General features: G+C 37.9%; 2 protein-coding genes across 5 annotated transcripts; one reads left to right on the top strand and one right to left on the bottom strand.

Moving 5' to 3' along the window:
• The first annotated feature begins 376 nt into the window (after nucleotides 1-376).
• LOC118042278 (uncharacterized) lies at nucleotides 377-1402 on the top strand. The gene has a single exon (XM_035049903.2). The coding sequence runs from the start codon at nucleotides 591-593 to the stop codon at nucleotides 1098-1100; it is 510 nt and encodes a 169-aa protein (XP_034905794.1). The 5' UTR covers nucleotides 377-590; the 3' UTR covers nucleotides 1101-1402.
• Nucleotides 1403-2819: 1417 nt separating this feature from the next.
• LOC118042305 (putative two-component response regulator-like APRR4) lies at nucleotides 2820-10856 on the bottom strand. Of its 4 annotated transcripts, none has more exons than XM_073407334.1 (12): nucleotides 10743-10856; nucleotides 10398-10567; nucleotides 10025-10199; nucleotides 9682-9930; nucleotides 9454-9589; nucleotides 8616-9062; nucleotides 5693-7894; nucleotides 4835-4987; nucleotides 4330-4725; nucleotides 4151-4227; nucleotides 3227-3825; nucleotides 2820-3080 (listed from the first exon to the last, which is right to left on the bottom strand). In XM_073407334.1, the coding sequence occupies exons 7-11, from the start codon at nucleotides 5835-5837 to the stop codon at nucleotides 3430-3432; spliced, it is 1167 nt and encodes a 388-aa protein (XP_073263435.1). In that variant the 5' UTR covers nucleotides 5838-7894; nucleotides 8616-9062; nucleotides 9454-9589; nucleotides 9682-9930; nucleotides 10025-10199; nucleotides 10398-10567; nucleotides 10743-10856; the 3' UTR covers nucleotides 2820-3080; nucleotides 3227-3429. The 4 variants fall into 4 exon arrangements, with proteins under 4 accessions (XP_073263435.1, XP_073263436.1, XP_034905838.1 ...); XM_073407335.1 differs by having other exon boundaries at nucleotides 2820-3033; XM_035049947.2 differs by lacking the exon at nucleotides 5693-7894 and having other exon boundaries at nucleotides 8616-8680; nucleotides 8807-9062.
• Nucleotides 10857-20112: the final 9256 nt, after the last annotated feature.

Raw genomic sequence — 20112 nt, 5'->3', positions numbered from 1 at the left:
AACTCTAAACTATAGAAGACTGTAAACCGTGGTTGGAGGGTGTGTTTATTGCTTAAAAGAACCTGAACCCAGTAGAATAATGTTTTGGAGACCGGAGGATTGAAGTTCTCCATACCTCTAGAGAGGCTAATAGCTGTGCAGATGGATTGGCTAATTTAGATATTAATCTATGTCTCCAGGTATTCTGGTTGGATGTTTATTAATACAAGACCAATACGGAGCAGGGCAGTTTAGAGTTTGCAAGAAGTCGCGTGTTCTCTTGGGCTTGTAGCCCCTTTTGTAACCCTTTTTTTTTTTTTTTATTAACTTTTAAAATTGACTTATGAGTGTGCTTTGTGCTTTTGATTTTGAGGAAAGACACCCCCCCCCCCCAAGAGGAAAAAAAAAAAAAAAATCTTTCCACAGTAGTACATGGGCATCTTCAAGAACTGACTTCGAATTCTGACATCGTCAACACCTTACCATGATTCCTAAAATCAAAATCCAAGGAAAAAAAACCTACTTTCTGTTCAGTACGTCTCGACTCTCAATAGCAAACTGACCAAATAAAAAAAAAATCTTTGCTGAGAAGAGAAAGAGAGGCAGCAAACATGAACAACAACAACACCACACCACCGCCACTACCAGACCTGATACTATCATTAGAGCAAGCAACACTAATGGCTAAACAACTCCCATCAACAACTGACCCAACCCACCTCCTCCAAATCTATTCCTCTCTCCACCAAGCCCACCATCACCTCTCCTCCTTCCTCTCCCAAAACCACCAACTCCCTTCTTTCCCACTTCAACCCCCACCACAAGAGAACTCTCTCTCCTCGGCAACTGGAGCTGATGAGAATGGAGACGAGCCTATGCAAGTTGGAGATGATGATGAAGAGAATTCCAACAAGGTGGTGTCTATTGAGAAGGTAGAGGAGAGGATGAAAGATTGTTTTATTAAGAATAAGAGGCCTAAAAGGCCTCTTTCTCCATCAACGGTGGCGGTGGCGGAGGAGAGGAGGATGTATGATGATGGGTTTGGGGGAGGAATTGTGGGCTTTGATCCCCGTGAGACTAGGTTGAGGGCTTTGGATCTTATCTACCAGTTTCATGGCTGATTATTATTGGGAAGAAATAGAACAGAGGAAACAGAGGGCAGAGCAGGGGAGTTTCGCTTGCATTGTCTATTTGATGAAGTGAGCTTTTGGAATGGGATGAATGATTGAGTTTCATCTCGTTGGCTATATTTTTATTTCCATCTTTCATCTTTTATTTTATTTTGAGAATGCCATGGCAGTATATGGCACAAACATGATGCAATTGAAATTGGATTTCAGAGGTAATGTATTGCATTATGAGCGACTCATGTTTTTATCCCTATTCTGGGATTTGACATGCTATATAATTTTAGATTGTCATAGCATTTTCTCTGAAAAAAGATTGCTTTTTAGCCTCTGTTGCTGTGATATGAGTTCTCAAGAACATCACTTTTTGTTCAGGGAAAAACTAATGAAAACACATTTAATTGTTACATTAAGTAATTTTCTTATATACAATCTTATCAAAGTTACACTTTTAATATAGTCTTCCTGTTCTCTTTTGAATGGCCTCTAGAGCATTAGCTGCCCTTTCATAACGCACAACTAAGAGAGAAGAAAATGGAAAAATTGTCATCTTGAAGAACTCATGATCATAGCACCAAATACACACAAGGAATCACAAAGTAGTTAGTACCTTCATACTTGCATGCTTGAAGTATCCCAGTCACAATGCTGGGGCATGTATTGTCGTTATCCACAACCACAATATTGAATTCTCAAGGAAGGTTTTGGGGTTTGGTTGATTGAACAGGGCCGGAGATTGTATCATCCATGCTTGAAAAATTATGAAGGCTGATCCAAATTGTATAAATGAGAAGCTACTCTTTGAAGTCAACATGCACACAGACCTTGCTATGGAATCAGGAACCGACATGCATAAAATGTGATAGATTTTCTTGTTAAAATTTATTATTTTTATGGCCTGGCAAAATTTACACCAGTGGAGAATAAATTGAGTGGCAATGAGGCATGCAAAATGCATTTGGGACAAGGTCAATGTAGTTTTTTTAAGTTAGATTACCAGGTGAGCTCCGACTAATCCAGATTCTAGCCGGGTAGAACCACAAGGGCTGCAAAGCTCTCCCTACCAAGTATTTAACGCAGCTACATTCCCAATCCTCAAATAGAACCCCTTGATTAAGCTAGAACAGTCCCATGTCAGCTGATTTATCCAGTGATAATTGTACTCTATGATTAGCAATATGCTTGTTATCAAATTTGTGAAAGATGTATACAAGGTATGTAATTTTATTCAGAATCAATTAAATACCAACCATAGAACAAAAGTAAAATCCTTTTGAGATTGGTAATCAACTATCCTGGTAGTCACATGAGGGGTGATTTCATTCAACTGCCCCCCCCCCCCCCCCCCCCCCCCCCCGTCTAGGATTTCATTCAACTTCGCTTTGAGAGATTCCACATGCAAAAGCACAGGCTTTTTTCGCAAACGTATCATTTATGGTAAGCTTTTATATTCCTTATGCCAAGGGAGTTTTCATACCAATGAAATAGGCATGATTTCATCCTCCTTTCCTGTTGAGAACAGAATGAAAAAACTCCATCCTCTTCTGTTCTATGAACTTTAGGAATATGAAGCTGGACAAGTTATCATAAAGAGGGTAGCATTTCACTCTCTTGACCACACCATAACGAGCTACAAATATCCAGTAACTTCATTTTTTTTTCCCAGACAGGGTAGATTAATTTATGCCATTGCAAACAAGAAAAGAGCAACTAAATAACAACAAACAGTCACTAATTTATCAGCATAGCAAACAATGAAACAGCATCCAAATAACAGAGTCCTCATTGAGGTATTTTAACAACTTATTAACTGTAAAACTAAATGTCAAACTGAGAGATAATGTGTCCAACAATTGCACCCTTTCTTTGGCTTCTGCTGCGTCAACCATGGCCAGATTCAAAGTTTTCAGGGATCTTGCCCTCCATTCTATAAAGCATCAAAGCCAGTCTCGGATTCAATGGCCACTTCAGAGCCTTGTGTAAGAATTCATAAAAGGATTACAAGTGGGAAAATAAAAATGACACTGGAAATACAAATAAAGATAATTATAATTACCCTACAGAAACTTAATGCATGAAGCAAGCAGTTAAAAATTAGATCACAAAAATAATTAACCTACCAGAGATCATTATTAGGATAGTCAAGGAACTCATTTTTCATCACCAACAACTCATTCCTTGCCTCTGTAACAATATTGGGAATGTCAGATTCATCTTCCTTCTCTGGAAGTGGTTGAGGCTGTAGCAGTGGAAACTGCAGCTGCTGCTGAGAGCTGCCCAGAAATGTTGGGCCATGAGTTCCGACATTAGAGAAAGTGGTTCCTTAATTGAGATGTTCTTCCACATTATGATTTCCTTTCTGTCCTAAACTTGCAAAGTTCCCATCATTAGTAGTCCCAATTCCAGTATGACTGCAATTGGGGTAAGTACGGTCTAGCTGTTTGCTTTGTTGCCCATAGCTAGGAATCAACATGCCATCATAGTTTGTGTTCACTCGAGTAAGAGAATGTGCAGAACCAAGGGAATGCATTGACGCAGGACTACAGAGATAATTCTGGATATTGTTTGTGTGTTCTGATTGAGATATTGCCATGAAGAATTGCGGGTTTGTGAATTGAGAAAACCCTCCTTGTAAATTCAAAGTCAATGAAGGATGGTGATCTCTAATCATGGTCTTCTGTGTTGCATCTTGTTCCCGCTTCAAGGAAAGACGATATTTCTGAAAACACAGCATTTGTAATAATTAGATGCAAATGACGCCCTTTCATAATCCTACAATGCATAAGGACTAAGTATACAGCAACGTAACATTGTTCAATTATTCTGAAAAATCAACATAGCAACTCTGTCCTGCAGAGATCTCCAAAAAAAAAAAAAACAGATGAAATATATGCTTCTAGTATTTACATGTTGGTAGTTTGAGACAGTAAAATCCTCAGGCCAACTATCACTCATGTTTGAAATATCAGGCTTCAAATATTACCAAGTAAAGGTCCTTACACCCTAGACATACCTGGCCCTCAAACCATATACAGAGAACAAACCTGTAAATGGCTTGAAACATTTTCTTTCTTTAGCCCTGAGACATTCATGTGCTGTAGTATTTTCTTTGGATGGGCACCTGTATTGATAATGAGATTTAAGTAATGTTGTACTATATTGTCAACAGAAAAGATGGAAACAGAAAAATATTATCCTACAACTTCTGTCAAGAATTTTTTACCATCAACGCCTAATATCCTGATAGCTTGCAAGAATCTGTTATGCAGCTCATTAGTCCAAACAAGCTCTGGCTTCTTTAGAACAGTCAAATTGTCATTATCTTCATCATCGATATCTATCTCTTCTAGCTCCTTTCTTTTCCCCATTTGGTCACTCTGCCCCGTGGTACTTAAGAGTGATGGGATCCCTGTGGTCACACTTGAAGCATTCTCCTCTGCCAACCCAGCATGAAAGCTGTTTGATCGTACGCTAGATACAGTTATCTTTTTTTTCTTTCTATATGTTAACTGCCAAAGGTTTTTTACATCATTCTTGACAATTGGCTTCATAAGATAAAGTGCAGCCCCTTTATACAGCCAGACTAACATGGCACTCACATTGTTATCAGCTGAAAAAACTGCGATAGAAGTAAAACCACCAAATCAAATGTTAAAAATTGTATTTCTAAATAACAAGCATCTTATGGAAAAAGATGCATGGCTGAGGTTGAATCAAGAACTGCTTACCGACAATGGGCAAAGAAGACATTGCTCTCACTGTCCCAATGATCTCATATTGATCCATATCAGGCAAGTGAGTTTCTATCATAATAAGGTTAATTTCATCTTCTTTCTCCCGTAAAATGTGCAATGCATCAGTGGCTCGTGTAGCAGTTGTAACTACAGGTACAACAGTATAGCAAGTTTTATGTATAAGATTTATCAACGAAAAAGTTGAAGGTACTTAAATTTGACCATTCCATCACAAAGAAGAAAGAAAGACAAGCTAAGTGCCCGTCAATACCTAAAATCAAGTGGCTGGAGCTGGTAAGAGATTCAATTTAGCTTTTTTAGACCAAATGGAACATAACAGTTTCAACATAAATTACCAGATTTTGCTCTTAATGGTCTTTTCCAAAGCAGGAACACAGATCCAAAAACTAGCATGTTTGGAATCGTGTCGTTATCTACAAGGAGCAACTAAATCTCAACATCTGAGAACAGGATCACAAACTCTACCCTGGAATCCGAGGAAGGGATTGCCTGCAACATCCCCAACACCCTCCACCCCACCCCCGAACGCAACAAACCCTCTTCTTCTGTTTTTCTTAAACTTTGTACAACACTCTAGCATAGCATGCTTATTATTGAACATAGGGTCCGGTTGAGAACGTGGTACACAGGGCATTAACAAAAACCTTCCCTGCCCAGAGGCAGAGGATGCATTGCATTGCTCCACCACATTCCTAAATGCTAAAGGTGAGGATAACCAAACAATAAAGCAATATTGCATCTATTGATCAAGGATGCTGATAAAACAATCATAGTTTAAGAGTCTAGCAGAAGTGGATATAAAAAGATAACCGACTAATCTCCAGTACATACCTTCATATCCAAATGCCTGAAGCATTTTTGACACAATTCTGAGGCATGTAGGATCACTTTCCACAACCAAGATTCTAATACCTTTAGCTAATGAGCTAGCATTATTTTTTGTAACTTCAACTGAGAGAAACTGCTCACTAGTCATGTCTGGAACAGAACCTACAGGGGAGAGGGACAATTTGACAGGCACAGAGAGGGAGACTCAGATAGATATGCTTCAGCTGTAAAATATAGGATGTCTGCATTTATTTTGAGGTGCCTGTATATAACCGATAATCAAGTACATATGGTAGCTTCCCAAGGAAAGAATCTTTGAGAAAAGATTTGTACAGTTCTCCATGCAAAGTGAGATGATCCTGTCCGTTCATGGCGTGTGGACCCCACATTATGGATGGACAAAATCACTTCACACAAGCATAGATGGTTATTTAAAGCATTCCCCGATAGCAACAAACTTTGCCCAGATGTTGAATCCAAACCAGGAGGCTCCTCAATAAATTACTCTACAAAATTATTATAGCGTATCTGGAATTAAAGTTCAAGTGTGATAAAACAAAATGATCATAGAAATTTTTTGACAATCACTTTGGAAGATGTGCAGAGCATTCTAAAATGGCAGCACTAGCCTTGTAACTGTCAATTGAAAATTGATGGCAGTCAACACAGTTTAATTAGCTTGCTAGTATACCCCTAAGATTGCCATATATACAGAACTCCAGGTCGCTTGATGAGTTTCCTCTCTAGGAAGTGTGCACAATTTTCCATATTTGAATACATAAGAAAACCCTTATGCATGAACTTTTTATATTGCTCATACTGTCATTACATGAATGTAACCAAACATGTGATGACAGTACCCACCCATAAATGTTCAACTCAATGGTGTTTGGGATGATAACCAATGCTATTACTTCTCATTACAGGGAACAGAATAGAAGGGAGTGTTTTAAAGCTTATTTAATATCTTGCAATGCTCTATAATGAACCAAACTAATTGAGCTTGACTCTTGTTAGATTTGATAAAATACTCATTCACCAAGTTTGATCACAATTTCAAAGTTCAATTTTTTTTTATGAAAAGTTACAACATTTAAATACTCAATTCAAAAATGTTCATAAACATAAAATATAATTTAGATGATTATCTAAAAAAGTAAATAAAAACAATATTTTATTATAGCTTGGATGGAAGATAAAATACACCTAACATGATTTTAACATTTAAGTTGAGGCTAATATATTTAGTACTTAGAAAAAAAAAATAGGTGTAATTCAAAATTATATTAACAATATTTACATTTATTTCATTTCCTATATTAGTAAACAAGCTCAAGCTTCATAAAAAAAATGTCAAATCAAGTTTCAGAACTATTTTAGAAGAATTCAGAGCCATCAAAAATCAGTAACAACTATTCACTTCCCCTAATATCCAGGTTCATACGAAGGTGTTTGGTAATAAGAGCAAGGGAAACTACCAAACACTAGATAAGGATTACAATATGATGCAAGATAATATGGAAATCAGGTGTAGGTTGAGTGTTTGAAGAAAATACTGATCATAACAGACTCAGTCTAGAGAGAAGAAGCCAATTGACTATCAGTTGATTACCCAATTGAAGGTCAATGTTTCCTACTAACTGGATCTTCCCATCAATATTACCAATTTGTGCTGTAACACATTATATTTGGAGCCTGGAATTGGTCACCCTGTAGTTTAAATGTGCACCCGTTAAAAGTTGTTAAGCAGCAAAGCTACCCGGTATAAATGGACTGTAAAGATAAACTGGTATATTTCCTACAAAGAGAGCAGGCTTCTCTACAAATCAACAAACAGTAGACTTATCATTCATGTACAAGAATACTCCTTCACTTATCCACAACAATGGTTCTAAGGCTAACAGTTTATTTACACATTCATATCTGAAGTCCCTAAATGTCCTACTTAAACAAAAGGCTGTGTCTCATAGACTTTGGAAGGTTTGAACTTGAAACCTTTCTCTTCTGTTTTGATGGCCCATCCTGTTGATTTTCAGAATTATTGGCTAGATCTCATTGTTTTGCATGACTTGCTGCTACCTTAGCAGAACGATAAAATTCTGTTAAACTAAGCTGAACATGTTTTGACTTTGTTGATTCCGACTTTTCATTGGACCCTTAAGCTCTTAAACTTGAACCCTTTCTTCTGTATGAAGCTCTCCATTCCTGCCAATTTTCGACCACAAGTAAATAATCTGGCAGCCCCAGAGGCTATCTCATTTCCAAGATCCTTATATATAACAGGCAGCATGATAACAAACTAAACAATTTCAGAGTCCTCAAGTTTAAACCATTTTGCACATGAAGAAAAGGACAGAGCACCCCTGATGAACTCTGGCCACCACAGGGAACATTACCTTTTCAACTGAAACTAATATCCTTGTTTTGCTATCCTTCTTCCATCCAGAAAATCCATCTCCACCTTTCTATCTGTATCTCATGCTGTCATTTACTTCTCATATATACAATCACCTCTGAATAAACTAGTCCTTGTCTTGTCATCCATTCAACATTCCTATTTGCACTATTCATCATTTTGGACTAATAAAGCATGGACTATGATGCAATTTCTTTTAAGTTTTTTAGCTAATACAAAAAAGAAATCAGAATCAAGGAGTAAATAAAACCAGTTCTCCTATTCCTACTTGCTTCTCTCCTTGGGCCATCAATATTAAACATCCAAGATAATGGGTACTTAGAGATTCCTGTATAAGAATTAATCTGCAGATATTAATTTATGATAATTACATTTTGAGACATGCCTCTACTTCATCAAGTTTGCTAAATCACAAGGGAAAACAAGAAAATAGGGTATCCATGATTGTATAACAAAAAAAAAACAGCAATTTGACAAAGTGAGAAGGAGAGAAGAAGAATGGGGACATACCTTCTCATGCAAAAAACTTTCAACTTCTTCTGAAAAAGCACAACGAGCAAGCTCCATATTTTCATCTGTCAACAGGAAGCAATACCCATCATCATCCAATTGATCAACGAGTTCATCACTTTCAATGATCTCTTCTTAAGGCCTGTCAGACTCTTCGATACAGTTGGTATGGATAAGACTGCTTGCTGTACCTGTGGCTTTTCTCCACCTGATCACATAAGATTGGTGTCCGACTTATGTTCACAGGCTGGATGGAATCAAATACACACTGCCCATACAACATGGTTTTCTAAGGCTTGGCAGAAATTTCTTGCAAATATATGGCGGACAACATGGGAGACATTCCCTGTCAAACATATGATGGTTCCCAGTGCTGATGAAAATCCAAGAAATCAATTAGCATCTCAATGCCTGGGTTTCTCCATGATAAGCACGGGCCATCATCAGCTATACAAGAAATAATTCAGGGCTTAATAAGGGACCAGAACAAAGCAGAAAAATGATGTGCATTTCAAAAAAGAAAATCAAACAAGTTAATACAGAAAGCTGACTCACAATAAAAGATTCAAATAAAAAAAAAGCTACAAACATATCCACCTTGCTCCTACACCTAACACCATTCACACAGCCCTTGATCCCAAGGGGAAAAAAAGGGGCTTTCTGAAATGTTCCAAAGGTGGAATTATACCCACACAGGAGGATTTTTTTTAATATATATAATTTTAGAAAAGAAAGTCAAAATGAAAAAACGAAATATCATGAGATAGGTTAGATTAGACTATCTCAGTTAACAAAATTTGATATACATTACATGCAATCCACATCCTACAGCCAATACCAGTAAAGTTTCCATGATTGGTGCACAAATGCATTCAAATGATATCATCATTTGAAAAGTTTGGCTCCAAGGATATCTTGCTGCAAACTTTTATGCGCCAATTTTCATGTTTTTGCTGCTGCTTTTCTTTTCGATCCTACCAGACAAATATCATATAATGCTTTCAATAATGGTAATCAAGGTATACTACAGCTAAAAAAACTCAACAGAAGAACAGGAAAAATATACCTCATTACAGGAGGAACAATTACACTTAGAACCCTCTGGCTTTCTTAAGCAAACCCTGAATATTACTAGTGCCACAATATTCACAAGTTGACTTGAGATGTGCTCTTTTGATGTTTGGATGCCCACAGAAGGAGCAATGAGAAGTTTTTGACTTTACTAGGCTCTCATCTAGACCAAGCATTAAATCATCTACAACTTTTGAACCAATTTGAAATGGAGTGTTCGTTCCCTTTGCCAATTTCACGTAACCTGCATAGAGAACAAGTTGGAACGAGCTCAATCACAAAGTACTATTTTCAAGAACACAAAAGAAACTATATTGGAGACAGGTATAGAAACGAACAGATCCAATATCTTGTCCTCACTGGAACTTCAGACAAAACAACAAGCCTTCTCAAGCCCAACCCCTTGCACGCCATTTAGATCATGATCATTTCCAACGAAAAGAGAGATGGCTATCAAGTGTTTCCTCTTCAACCCAAAACCAGCTTCAATATATGGTAGCATTCAAATGGTTCCTGCACACAATGACATTGTTGTGTTTCAAAAGGAAGAAGCAATTTGAATAGCATATTACATTCAGAACAATAAAAAAGATCTATAAAACTACCCTGCATTGCATTAAGTTGTAGAAATTATGATTCAGGCACTACTTCCAAGTTTACCTATAACTCACAAATAATCAGAAAATTGAATACAAGACACTTAAAGCTTACTTTGGTATTAGGCTTGAGGTTTTATCACAAACTTAGCCCCAAAAAGGAAAGCATCACTATCAACTGTTATACAAGCATCCACATGGCCTTTGGCATTTAACTGAGCACACGGTGCTTCAGCTTCATCATTGCCTTTTTTAAACAGGCATACCAAATAGTTCAAGCAGTTCCTACAAAAACCACTTCAGGGAATCAGTTAATTAGAAGCATCCTCCCATTAGAAGTAAAATCCAATTCATATATGTCCAAACAAATACTGCTAGGAATGCAATTCTCAGAAACCAAATGCAGGTTCACTAATGAATATAAAAGGAAAGCACATTTATAAAATTAACAGCGACTAACCACAACCCCTCGAACACATTTCAGAAAAGTCTTTTCCTCTCTACCGAAAAACCCTTTTCAGCCATCAGCAAACCCGGAATATCAACCCCCGAAAACAGAAAAAACCTTGCTATTTGTTAGGTATTGCCATTAGTGGGACTACCCCACCACCATTGAAGTGGCCACCACCACTAAGCAAGTGGCAGCAGCCTTTGTTGAAGAAGATGGCAGCCACCCACTCCCATGTGCAGCTGCTGGAAAGAAGAAGAGAAGCCACCATTAGCCTATAAATGAGGCATGCAAAGAGAGCCAAAGTGTGTGAGAAGAGAGAACGTGAGAATGAAGTGAAGAGAAAGAAGAGAGAAAGAGCTGCTGCCATGGGCAGCAGCCCTGCAGCTGCAAGGGCAGCAAGAGAGAAGGGAGTTGAGTGATGATATCCTCCTCCATGTATTTATTGTATTCTTTCTCTACTCTAATAAAATGACTCTCTCCCGTGGATGTAGGCGGTTTTGCCGAACCACGTTAAATATTGTGTCTCAGTGTGCTTATCCCTCTGTTGAGCAATTATCAGTACATCACCGGTCACCGGATTCCGCCCAACAATTGGTATCAGAGCATATGGTTTAAGTGGTGTTTGATTTTTGCTCAAAAATAAAAAATAAAAGTTGTCAAAATTGTGTTTTGACCATACCACTGTGTAGAGGACGACGAGACGAAGCCACTGGTGAAAACCGCGTCGAAAACGGACGTCGAAATATCCTTCACGCGCCGTCACGCTCCGGCGAGGTGACTAGCCACGCGTCACACGCGTCTTCTTCGCCCGGATGTGCTGACCCGACCCGAATACCAGACGACCCGACCCACGTGTCTGACCCGGATAAGGGTGACGTCATCATGACGTAATTTGTGACGTCAGCATGCACAGTAAGCATGGCCCATGATGACATCAGCATGACATAATGGTGACGTCATCTAAGTGGGGCCCACTGCCACGTTAGCGCCGCGGAGCCGAGCCGGTGGAGCCGAGCCGAGCTAAAGGAGAGCCGAGCCGCGAGCCGAGGGAAAGGATTCTGTGCAGCAGAGTCTACGTGCAACCGGATCTGATAGTGAATCTGAGCCGTTGATCAGGCCAGAATTGTTTTGATCAAATCTTAGCCGTGTGATGTGCGATTTGGACGATTCAAGACATGTTTCCAGCTAAGTTGATCATTCCAGATGCAATGGTACGGTCCGATCGTTGAGATTCGAGACCGAAAATGGCAGTGGTGAATTATTGAAGAGAGATTGCCCGATCAGGAGGCATCTGAGGGTCATCATGGTGGTCGATGAAGAAGAAGAAGAAGAAGGTGCACATGTTTACCTAATTACATGTGCTAAACTGTTAAATGGAAAAATGTAATGCCTTGATGGAAGGCAAAATTGGGACACTCTGGACACCCGGTTATGTGGACAATTAGAGGTGTAGAGTGAAAACTGATGAAGACCAATCTTGACGAATCTAAGCACTGGTAGTCTTGCCAGATGTTGAGAAATCAGGTATAAAACCTGTATATCCTAGATCACTTGTAAATGAAAGCCGCAACAAAGCTAGCAAATGGTTGTATATACGGAGAGACAGTACGATGGATAGATATGGCCTAAGAAGTTCTGTCTAGGAGATTGGGTTTTAAGCGGGACCATTGTGACCCCTCCAATCTTTCCTGGGAACTTGCTTAGTGGAAGGATTATCCATACGGTACTATTTTCGTATATATAACAGTTTGTAATGAAACGGTTGAAGACTAGCAGGATGACGGCACAAGAGGAACAGTTGGGTTCCGTATGATCAAGGATCTGATGGAGTGGCGATTTCTCCAAAGATGTTAGATTCGGTGACTGTGATTTCTCGAGGGGAGAATTGATGAAGACCCTGATAATGGAAGAGAAATACAGCAAGGGAATGAAGATTGGCACCCTATTTTGACTTGGACAGGTGTTGTGACAGGATGAGCTGCTGTCAAACATAAGCAAGGAATAGGGAGAAATCTGGAGAACAGAAATTGCACGAGGGCACACAAAGATTGTGCAGGAGTACCCGTAGGATCCAACGAGGTACTGTAATGAGACAACAGGTGCAAAGAGAAGAAAAGTTCCCAGATAAAGCTCAGAGCAGAGACTATGTACAACAGGAAGTCTCTTGTGCTCTTGATGAAGACAACAAGCGAGGACCTTTCCAATGCATGCAAGGATGGAAAGATGAGTTGTTGTAGAGGCACCTAATTAAGGGGGTGCAAATGCCTATGATAAAAGGCGAAGACACCAAAGAGAGTGGTGTAGGTGGAGCTGTCAAGCAGAAAGGCGTAGAAGCTCCAAACATAGAAATCGAGGTGGAGGATTGCGAGGAGTATACCGCAACTTTCTCTTTCTATGTAGTCAGTGGCAGTAATCTCTCCCAAGTCCACATGGTGGTAGAGAATCTTGGAGCCACTGGAGTCATCCCCAATAAAGGAGGATGAGACCGCCCCATGACAGCGGGCGGAGACACCTTAGAGAGAAGGTGTGAGGGCTATGAAATGAGCCCAAGATCAGGTCGCCCAAGACAACGGGCGTAGACACCTCAGATGGAAGGTGTGGGCCACGATGTGAGCCTAGTTCAAACCGCCACATGACGATGAGCGGAGACACCTCATGAGAAGGTGTGAGGGCCATGATATAAGCCCAGATTTCAGACCGCTGTATGACGACGAGCGGAGACACCTAAGAAGAAGGTGTATGGGCCACGATATGAGCCCAGTTCAGAACGCCCCAAAGCCAATGTGATGGCTAGATATAAGTGGACAGATGGATAGTCAATGAAGTGGTTATGATGAGTATGAAGACAAATGCAGGATTGACTTTCATGGATATTGCCCCCATGCTAAAGATCAATGAGCTAGAAGACATTTGCCTTGGACAATAAGTGGATAACTTGTGGAGCATTAAGACGCGGCTGCTATGAAGGAGCAGAGGGCATGTGCAAGTTCCGGGAACGAGTTGACTCTTGTCAAGGTGGTGAGCTCGGTAATGACATTGTAATACTCAGAGTATGGAGATAGATATGGATCAACCTTTAATGGGCTGCCCCCATGGTTAAAGGTGGAGAGCTACCTGGACTCTTACGACTAAGAGCGAGAGACTCATGGAGAAGTAAGGCGTGGTTCCTATGGTGGAACAGAGGGCAGGCGCAACTCCTGGATGAGTAGACTCTTGGAAGAGTGGTGGGCTTGTGATCATATTGAGATACTCAGATAATGACTGTCGCACTTGGAATATCCGTTTGAGGGGGTGCTGTAAGCCTTGGTGTGAGGCTTGGTGAATCATTCCAGACCGAGCATGGTTGATACGCTCGAAGGGGAATGTTGTGTCCCAGAGACAAGCGTTAACACTCTTCAGATGTGATGTGTGAGACCATCTGGTTGAAGTGATCCTTTGGTGTAAGCAAGGGTGTGCTTTGGTGACTCTGGTGATTGAAAGGTTTGGCGAGTACCTGTAAACTTGGCCACAGACGCTCTCGGAATGGTAAGCCTGGAAGAGCTGCAAGATGCAAGCTTGTGCTGAAGAAGCAAGAGGAAAATTGCCCACATAAATGGCAAAGGGGGTGATTGTTAGGTATTGCCATTAGTGGGACTACCCCACCACCATTGAAGTGGCCACCACCACTAAGCAAGTGGCAGCAGCCTTTGTTGAAGAAGATGGCAGCCACCCACTCCCATGTGCAGCTGCTGGAAAGAAGAAGAGAAGCCACCATTAGCCTATAAATGAGGCATGCAAAGAGAGCCAAAGTGTGTGAGAAGAGAGAACGTGAGAATGAAGTGAAGAGAAAGAAGAGAGAAAGAGCTGCTGCCATGGGCAGCAGCCCTGCAGCTGCAAGGGCAGCAAGAGAGAAGGGAGTTGAGTGATGATATCCTCCTCCATGTATTTATTGTATTCTTTCTCTACTCTAATAAAATGACTCTCTCCCGTGGATGTAGGCGGTTTTGCCGAACCACGTTAAATATTGTGTCTCAGTGTGCTTATCCCTCTGTTGAGCAATTATCAGTACATCACCGGTCACCGGATTCCGCCCAACACTATTCTCGCTTGAGCATTCATTGGCGACGAAGTCTCATCAACAACAAAAACAGGAGACACTCCAAACTGCGAAAAAAAAAAAAAACAACGTTTCAAGCTTTCAAAATCTTCAACTTTTTCACAATTTCTACTCAATCTAACCACAACATTAACCAAAAGGGTACTCATACAGTGTATATCTCCAAAATAATAATGATGATGATGATAAGTATCACACTAAAGAATGATTCTTTAAGGCCATTACTAAACCCCACAAAAAAAATATAAAAAGGGTTTCTAAAAAAGGCTCAAACCTTGGAGCAGAGATTGATGGTACGGAAGAAAGTGAGACGGAGATGAGGTTGACGGAAATGGGTTGCCTCGATAGCTGTTTCATGTTGGACTATCCATTATGAAAGATCGACTGTGATCCTCAAGTAAATCCCATAATTTGCCACCAACAACCATAAATATTATTTCTTGAATAATGTAAGTAGTTGCAAGACAACACTAAAATTGGGAGTTTGGTTTTATTAAATGGACAATGTGTTAAGATTTTTTAAGGTTTGCATGTTTTGCAAAAAGCAGAGTGTTTGAAGTTTTTATCTACTATTGTTTTTCCATTACAGGAATCTTCGTGTTCTATATGTGTGTATGTGTGTGTGTGTGTGGATTTGTAATGGGCTCGTTTATGTCCGTGATAGTTTAGAATGTTCGGAGTAGGCCAGGCCTTAGGTTTTAAACAATGGTGAAGGAGAGGCCCACGTTTACCTTTTATGATATTGTAAAATATTTGGTCCAATGTCGACAAGTTAAGCCCACAGGTGACGTGCGTTGGGTACGAAATGGTTATTTTTTAATGATCGGCAGAGTTATTGAATTTCTAAAAGAAATTATCAGCGAGGTATTAAGTTGGAAAACATTTATGGTGGTACAAAAAATCTGGAAAATATTTGAGGTTAAATAAATGATGAATTTATGAAAATACTTTACATAGAAATTGATTTTTTCACTAGTTATAGTTTTGGACTAAGATATGTGGGCTTAAATACAAACTTTTGTATTTGCGCCCAGTTATTGGGCTTAAATTGATGATCAATAAATAAAAAGACAAGTTCCTTGTAGAATAATGAATCTTCGATACTTAAATTAATAAAAAATAATATAATAATAAACTATTGAAAAATAAAATGTTCAGTCCGAAACTAGTGGTCTCTTTTTATTTACATGAGCTAAGATTTTTACAGAACTTTTTCACATTAGCTCATCTCAATAACACGGAGTGGTGCACGGCATTTTTTTTTTTTAACCTGGGATGTCTGGGTCAGCTTGCGTGCACCACAACTAATTTTTAGGCTCACTGAACATCCTGTAAGCTCAATAATACACGACAATTATTTGATTGAGTCGTTGGTACTCACCATTGGCGTGAAACATATCATTGATGCATATATGATAATTGTTATTGTAAGAAAAAAAATCATTTGGAGAGAAAAAATAGAACACTCGTGTCTATGATATGACCATTGGTTAGATAAAATTAGTGTCATTATTTTCATAAAAGTTTGCACTTCAAAGAATTTGTTAGTAAAAACATAAAAAATTACATGTCGTGCATTGTTCTTACTTATTGAAACTCAAAAAAATATTAAATAAAATGTTCAATTTATGCTTATTTAATAGTCTGTGTGGTGAGGAAAAGACAGAGAAAAGGTGTGAGAGGAGGGGAAAAAAGTGACATTTATTTTTAAAAAAATGCTGCTTCAATAAATATATTCAACATTTATATGAAAGGATTTTCGTATAATCTAACATCCTCACCACAAACATATTACTGAAGATGAGAATTTTGAAATTTCAAAAAGTAGCCTGTTTATGGAGAATCTAGTCCCAAGCATGCTCGAGAGAAACCAGAATCATGATTTTAAATTGACATTGATTCATACAAAAAAAGGTGAATCCAAGCTATAATTCTAGCATGGTACTATTAGAAGTTATCACTTTTAACTTTGATTTTTTATATATATAAAAAAAGCCCAGTAAACCGAACCACTCACCCCAAAGCATTCTTATTCCAAACAACTAAGTAAATTTTATTGTTACCCATTTATGATCTCGTCATTAAAGTTATTACGAGAATCTACATGAATATAATCTAAGTTTTTGTTTTTTGTTTTTTGTTTTTTTTGCAATCATTCATTTAAGTTCTAATTTCAGAAGAATACGGAAATAAATTCCTCTTAATGGATCAATTTGACCGTGAATAGTTTATTTAAGTAAGATTATACATAAATCATAGGTAAATTCATCCAAAAAAAAATATTAATCATAACAAAACTCGAGAAATTAAATAACATGGAAAAAAATACATATATATTTTTTTTATTAATATAATATTCGAGTTAATTTTTATGTACCTAAATTAATTATATAAATTCTAAAATTATTAATTATATAAACCTTCAGACTTTAATAATTTCGAGAAAATTTAAATAATAAATTTATTTTTTTTTTATTTATATGGGTGTCCGGGCCAGCTTGTATACACCACGACTAATCCCACGGCTCACTGAATATCCTGCAAATCCAGTGAGCATGTAAGGCACCGCAGGGATGACAGGCGTGTACTGTGAGGTTTGAACTCAGGATGCAGAGGAAGAGAACAAGTTTATTTAACCGCTGGGCAAGACCTAGGTGAAAAAATGAGATGTGTGTATATATATATTAAATTTAATAATAATAAATTTAATATTTAATTAGCTGAGTTATCGTTTAAAATGAGGTGTGTGTGTGTAATGATTTTTGACGAGAATGTTTGGGTCAAGAGGGGCTGAACTGACACTCAGCACACTGACTCCATCACTCGCAATCAAGACAACAGCATTGGGCCCTTCCGTCCACGTGTCATCTGGGAGCTAGATTTTGCATGTTTTAATGGCAAATAGTAAGTGGCCACATGCACATGTCCTCCGTGACCTGGCAATATGTGAAAATCGACAATTCAGATATCTGAAGATTTCCCGTATCATAAGGCTGTTTTGTGCTCAAAAACATTTCAGACGGGGCCCTGCCAGCTACCTCTCCCACGCTTCGCACATCTGTGCCCATTCCCAAGTCAGCCACTACAGACCGCCAGTTCAACGAGGGTAAAAAGTAGAACATGCACAAATAGTTCAATAGATTGGTGGCTAATGCTCTAGTATGTGCTTGTTCAATTTTTCAAAGGATAAATTGAGTTTAATTTATTAAAGGACAGCTCAGACTGAAATAACTTACAGAAAAAAAATAAAAATAAAAAAATAAAATTCAAGATTTAATAATTTAATATCAAAAATAAAAAAAATATAATATCGAAGAAGCAAACTCGAATTAACTTGTTAAATTTACAACTATTGATACGAGATTGAAATAAGAAAAATTCAAAAGAAGCATCTAGAAAAAAATAAGTAGAATAAAAAACACCTTTAAAAAAATCGAGCTAACTCGAGTAAACTTTATCAACTAACCATTGTAATAACTAAATAGGAAGAAAAGCAAAAAAATGACAAAGCACAAGGAAAAAATATTGTGTAAAAAGATGAAATTGAAAAACAAAACTCATAAAAAAAATCAAGGAAAAAAATATACTTCCAAAAGAAGCACTTAACAAAAAATACCAAAGTTAAATAAGGAAAACTCAATAAGAAAATGCAAGCTAACTAGGGTTAATTTTACCTCGCACTTGGGATAACCCATCACGCGTTGACACGTGTATTTTTTAAAAATATTTTTTAATAAAACACGCTCAAGTGTCAATAATTAAATGACAAATGATAAAAAAAAAAAACAAAAAAAAATCAAGTCAACTCAAGTTAACTTAACTAACTTGCGATTTGAGATATGAGATAGAGATCACCTAATAGAAAAAAAGCAAGAAGTTCAAGGCCTAATAATTCAATATCAAATGATAAAAAAATAAAAAAAAAACTATTTAAAAAAAAGATCGAACTTAAATCAAGTTTATAGTCAAAACTGGTGGATCAAGTTATGAAATTGAAATTATCTTTTAAAAAAACAAACATGAGAAAATTACAAAGAAAAATTTCAAACCATAAAAATAATTAAAATTAAAATAATAAAGATTAAACAATGCACAAAAATAATTAAAAGAAACTAATAAGGAATTAAATTGAAAAACAAAACAAAATAAATAAATAAATAAATAACAAAATTGAAAACCATAACATAACTGAATTTATAAAAGCTATTCATGAATATTGGGACTTGGGAGAAAGTGAAAAAAAATAAAGGAGGAAAAAGACCACTCAATCGTCACCGTACCGACCACCACTTAGATGACAAAACGCGCCACCTTTGGGAGTTAGATTTTGCATGTTTTAATGGCCAGTAGTAAGCGGCAACGTGCACATGTCCTCCATGACTGGCAATATGTGCACATCGACAATTCAGATATCTGTAACAATCTGAAGATTTCCCGTATCATAATTCTGTTTTGTACTGAAAAACATCCCAAACTAGGCCCTGCTAGCTAGCTCTCCCACTCTTCGCCCATCTGTGCCCATTCCCAAGTCGGCCACCACAGACCACCAGTTAGTTCATATGGCTGCCTTTTCGAGTTCGATTGTGCGGTGGCTCCACCACGCAGCAGGACATCGAGGGTAAAAGGCAAGAACATACACAAATAGTTCAATAGTGGGTGATGATCAGTCTGGCCAGGAATAACCCATCCTTCTGTTTTTTGTTTGCTGAGAAGGCCGACGACGGAGTTTGAGCTGCGCGACGGCTGGCTAATAGCCTTCTTCCTGTACTCGGGTGGTAAACAGATTTGTTCTCTCTGACTTTAAATGGTCCAGATTCTTAGATTCGAATTGGGCTGGATTACAAGCTAATTATAAGATGAGATTAATTACTAGGGATTATCTTAGAAGATCACCAAAATTAATGATATAAACTAAATATTACTAGGGACTCCTTCTTCTTTACATATTATTTATTTTATTTTTTCACGAACAAAAGGCAAATCGAGTTGGGGTTGAATCATCGTGAGTGTATATCAATTGATTCCCAACAGCTCCAAGAAAAAATGACGGAAAATTAATATTTTCATTTCTGTGTGTGTATATATATATCATATCTGAATTATAATTTAACAACAAATTGTTTTTGCCATTGTAGGTGATGTTATTATTTACTTTTTTATAGGATATCTTATAACATTTTTATATCATGTCATTACAAAGATTTTATTGTTTCTATATATAAAATGTCGTCTGAATTACAATTTAAAAGCACATTATTCTTGCCATTATTGGCGATGCTATTG

This window comes from Populus alba, chromosome 2, assembly GCF_005239225.2.
Source record: "Populus alba chromosome 2, ASM523922v2, whole genome shotgun sequence".
In the NCBI taxonomy this organism is placed as follows: Eukaryota; Viridiplantae; Streptophyta; class Magnoliopsida; order Malpighiales; family Salicaceae; genus Populus; species Populus alba.
This window is presented reverse-complemented; position numbering and strand designations above follow the sequence as displayed.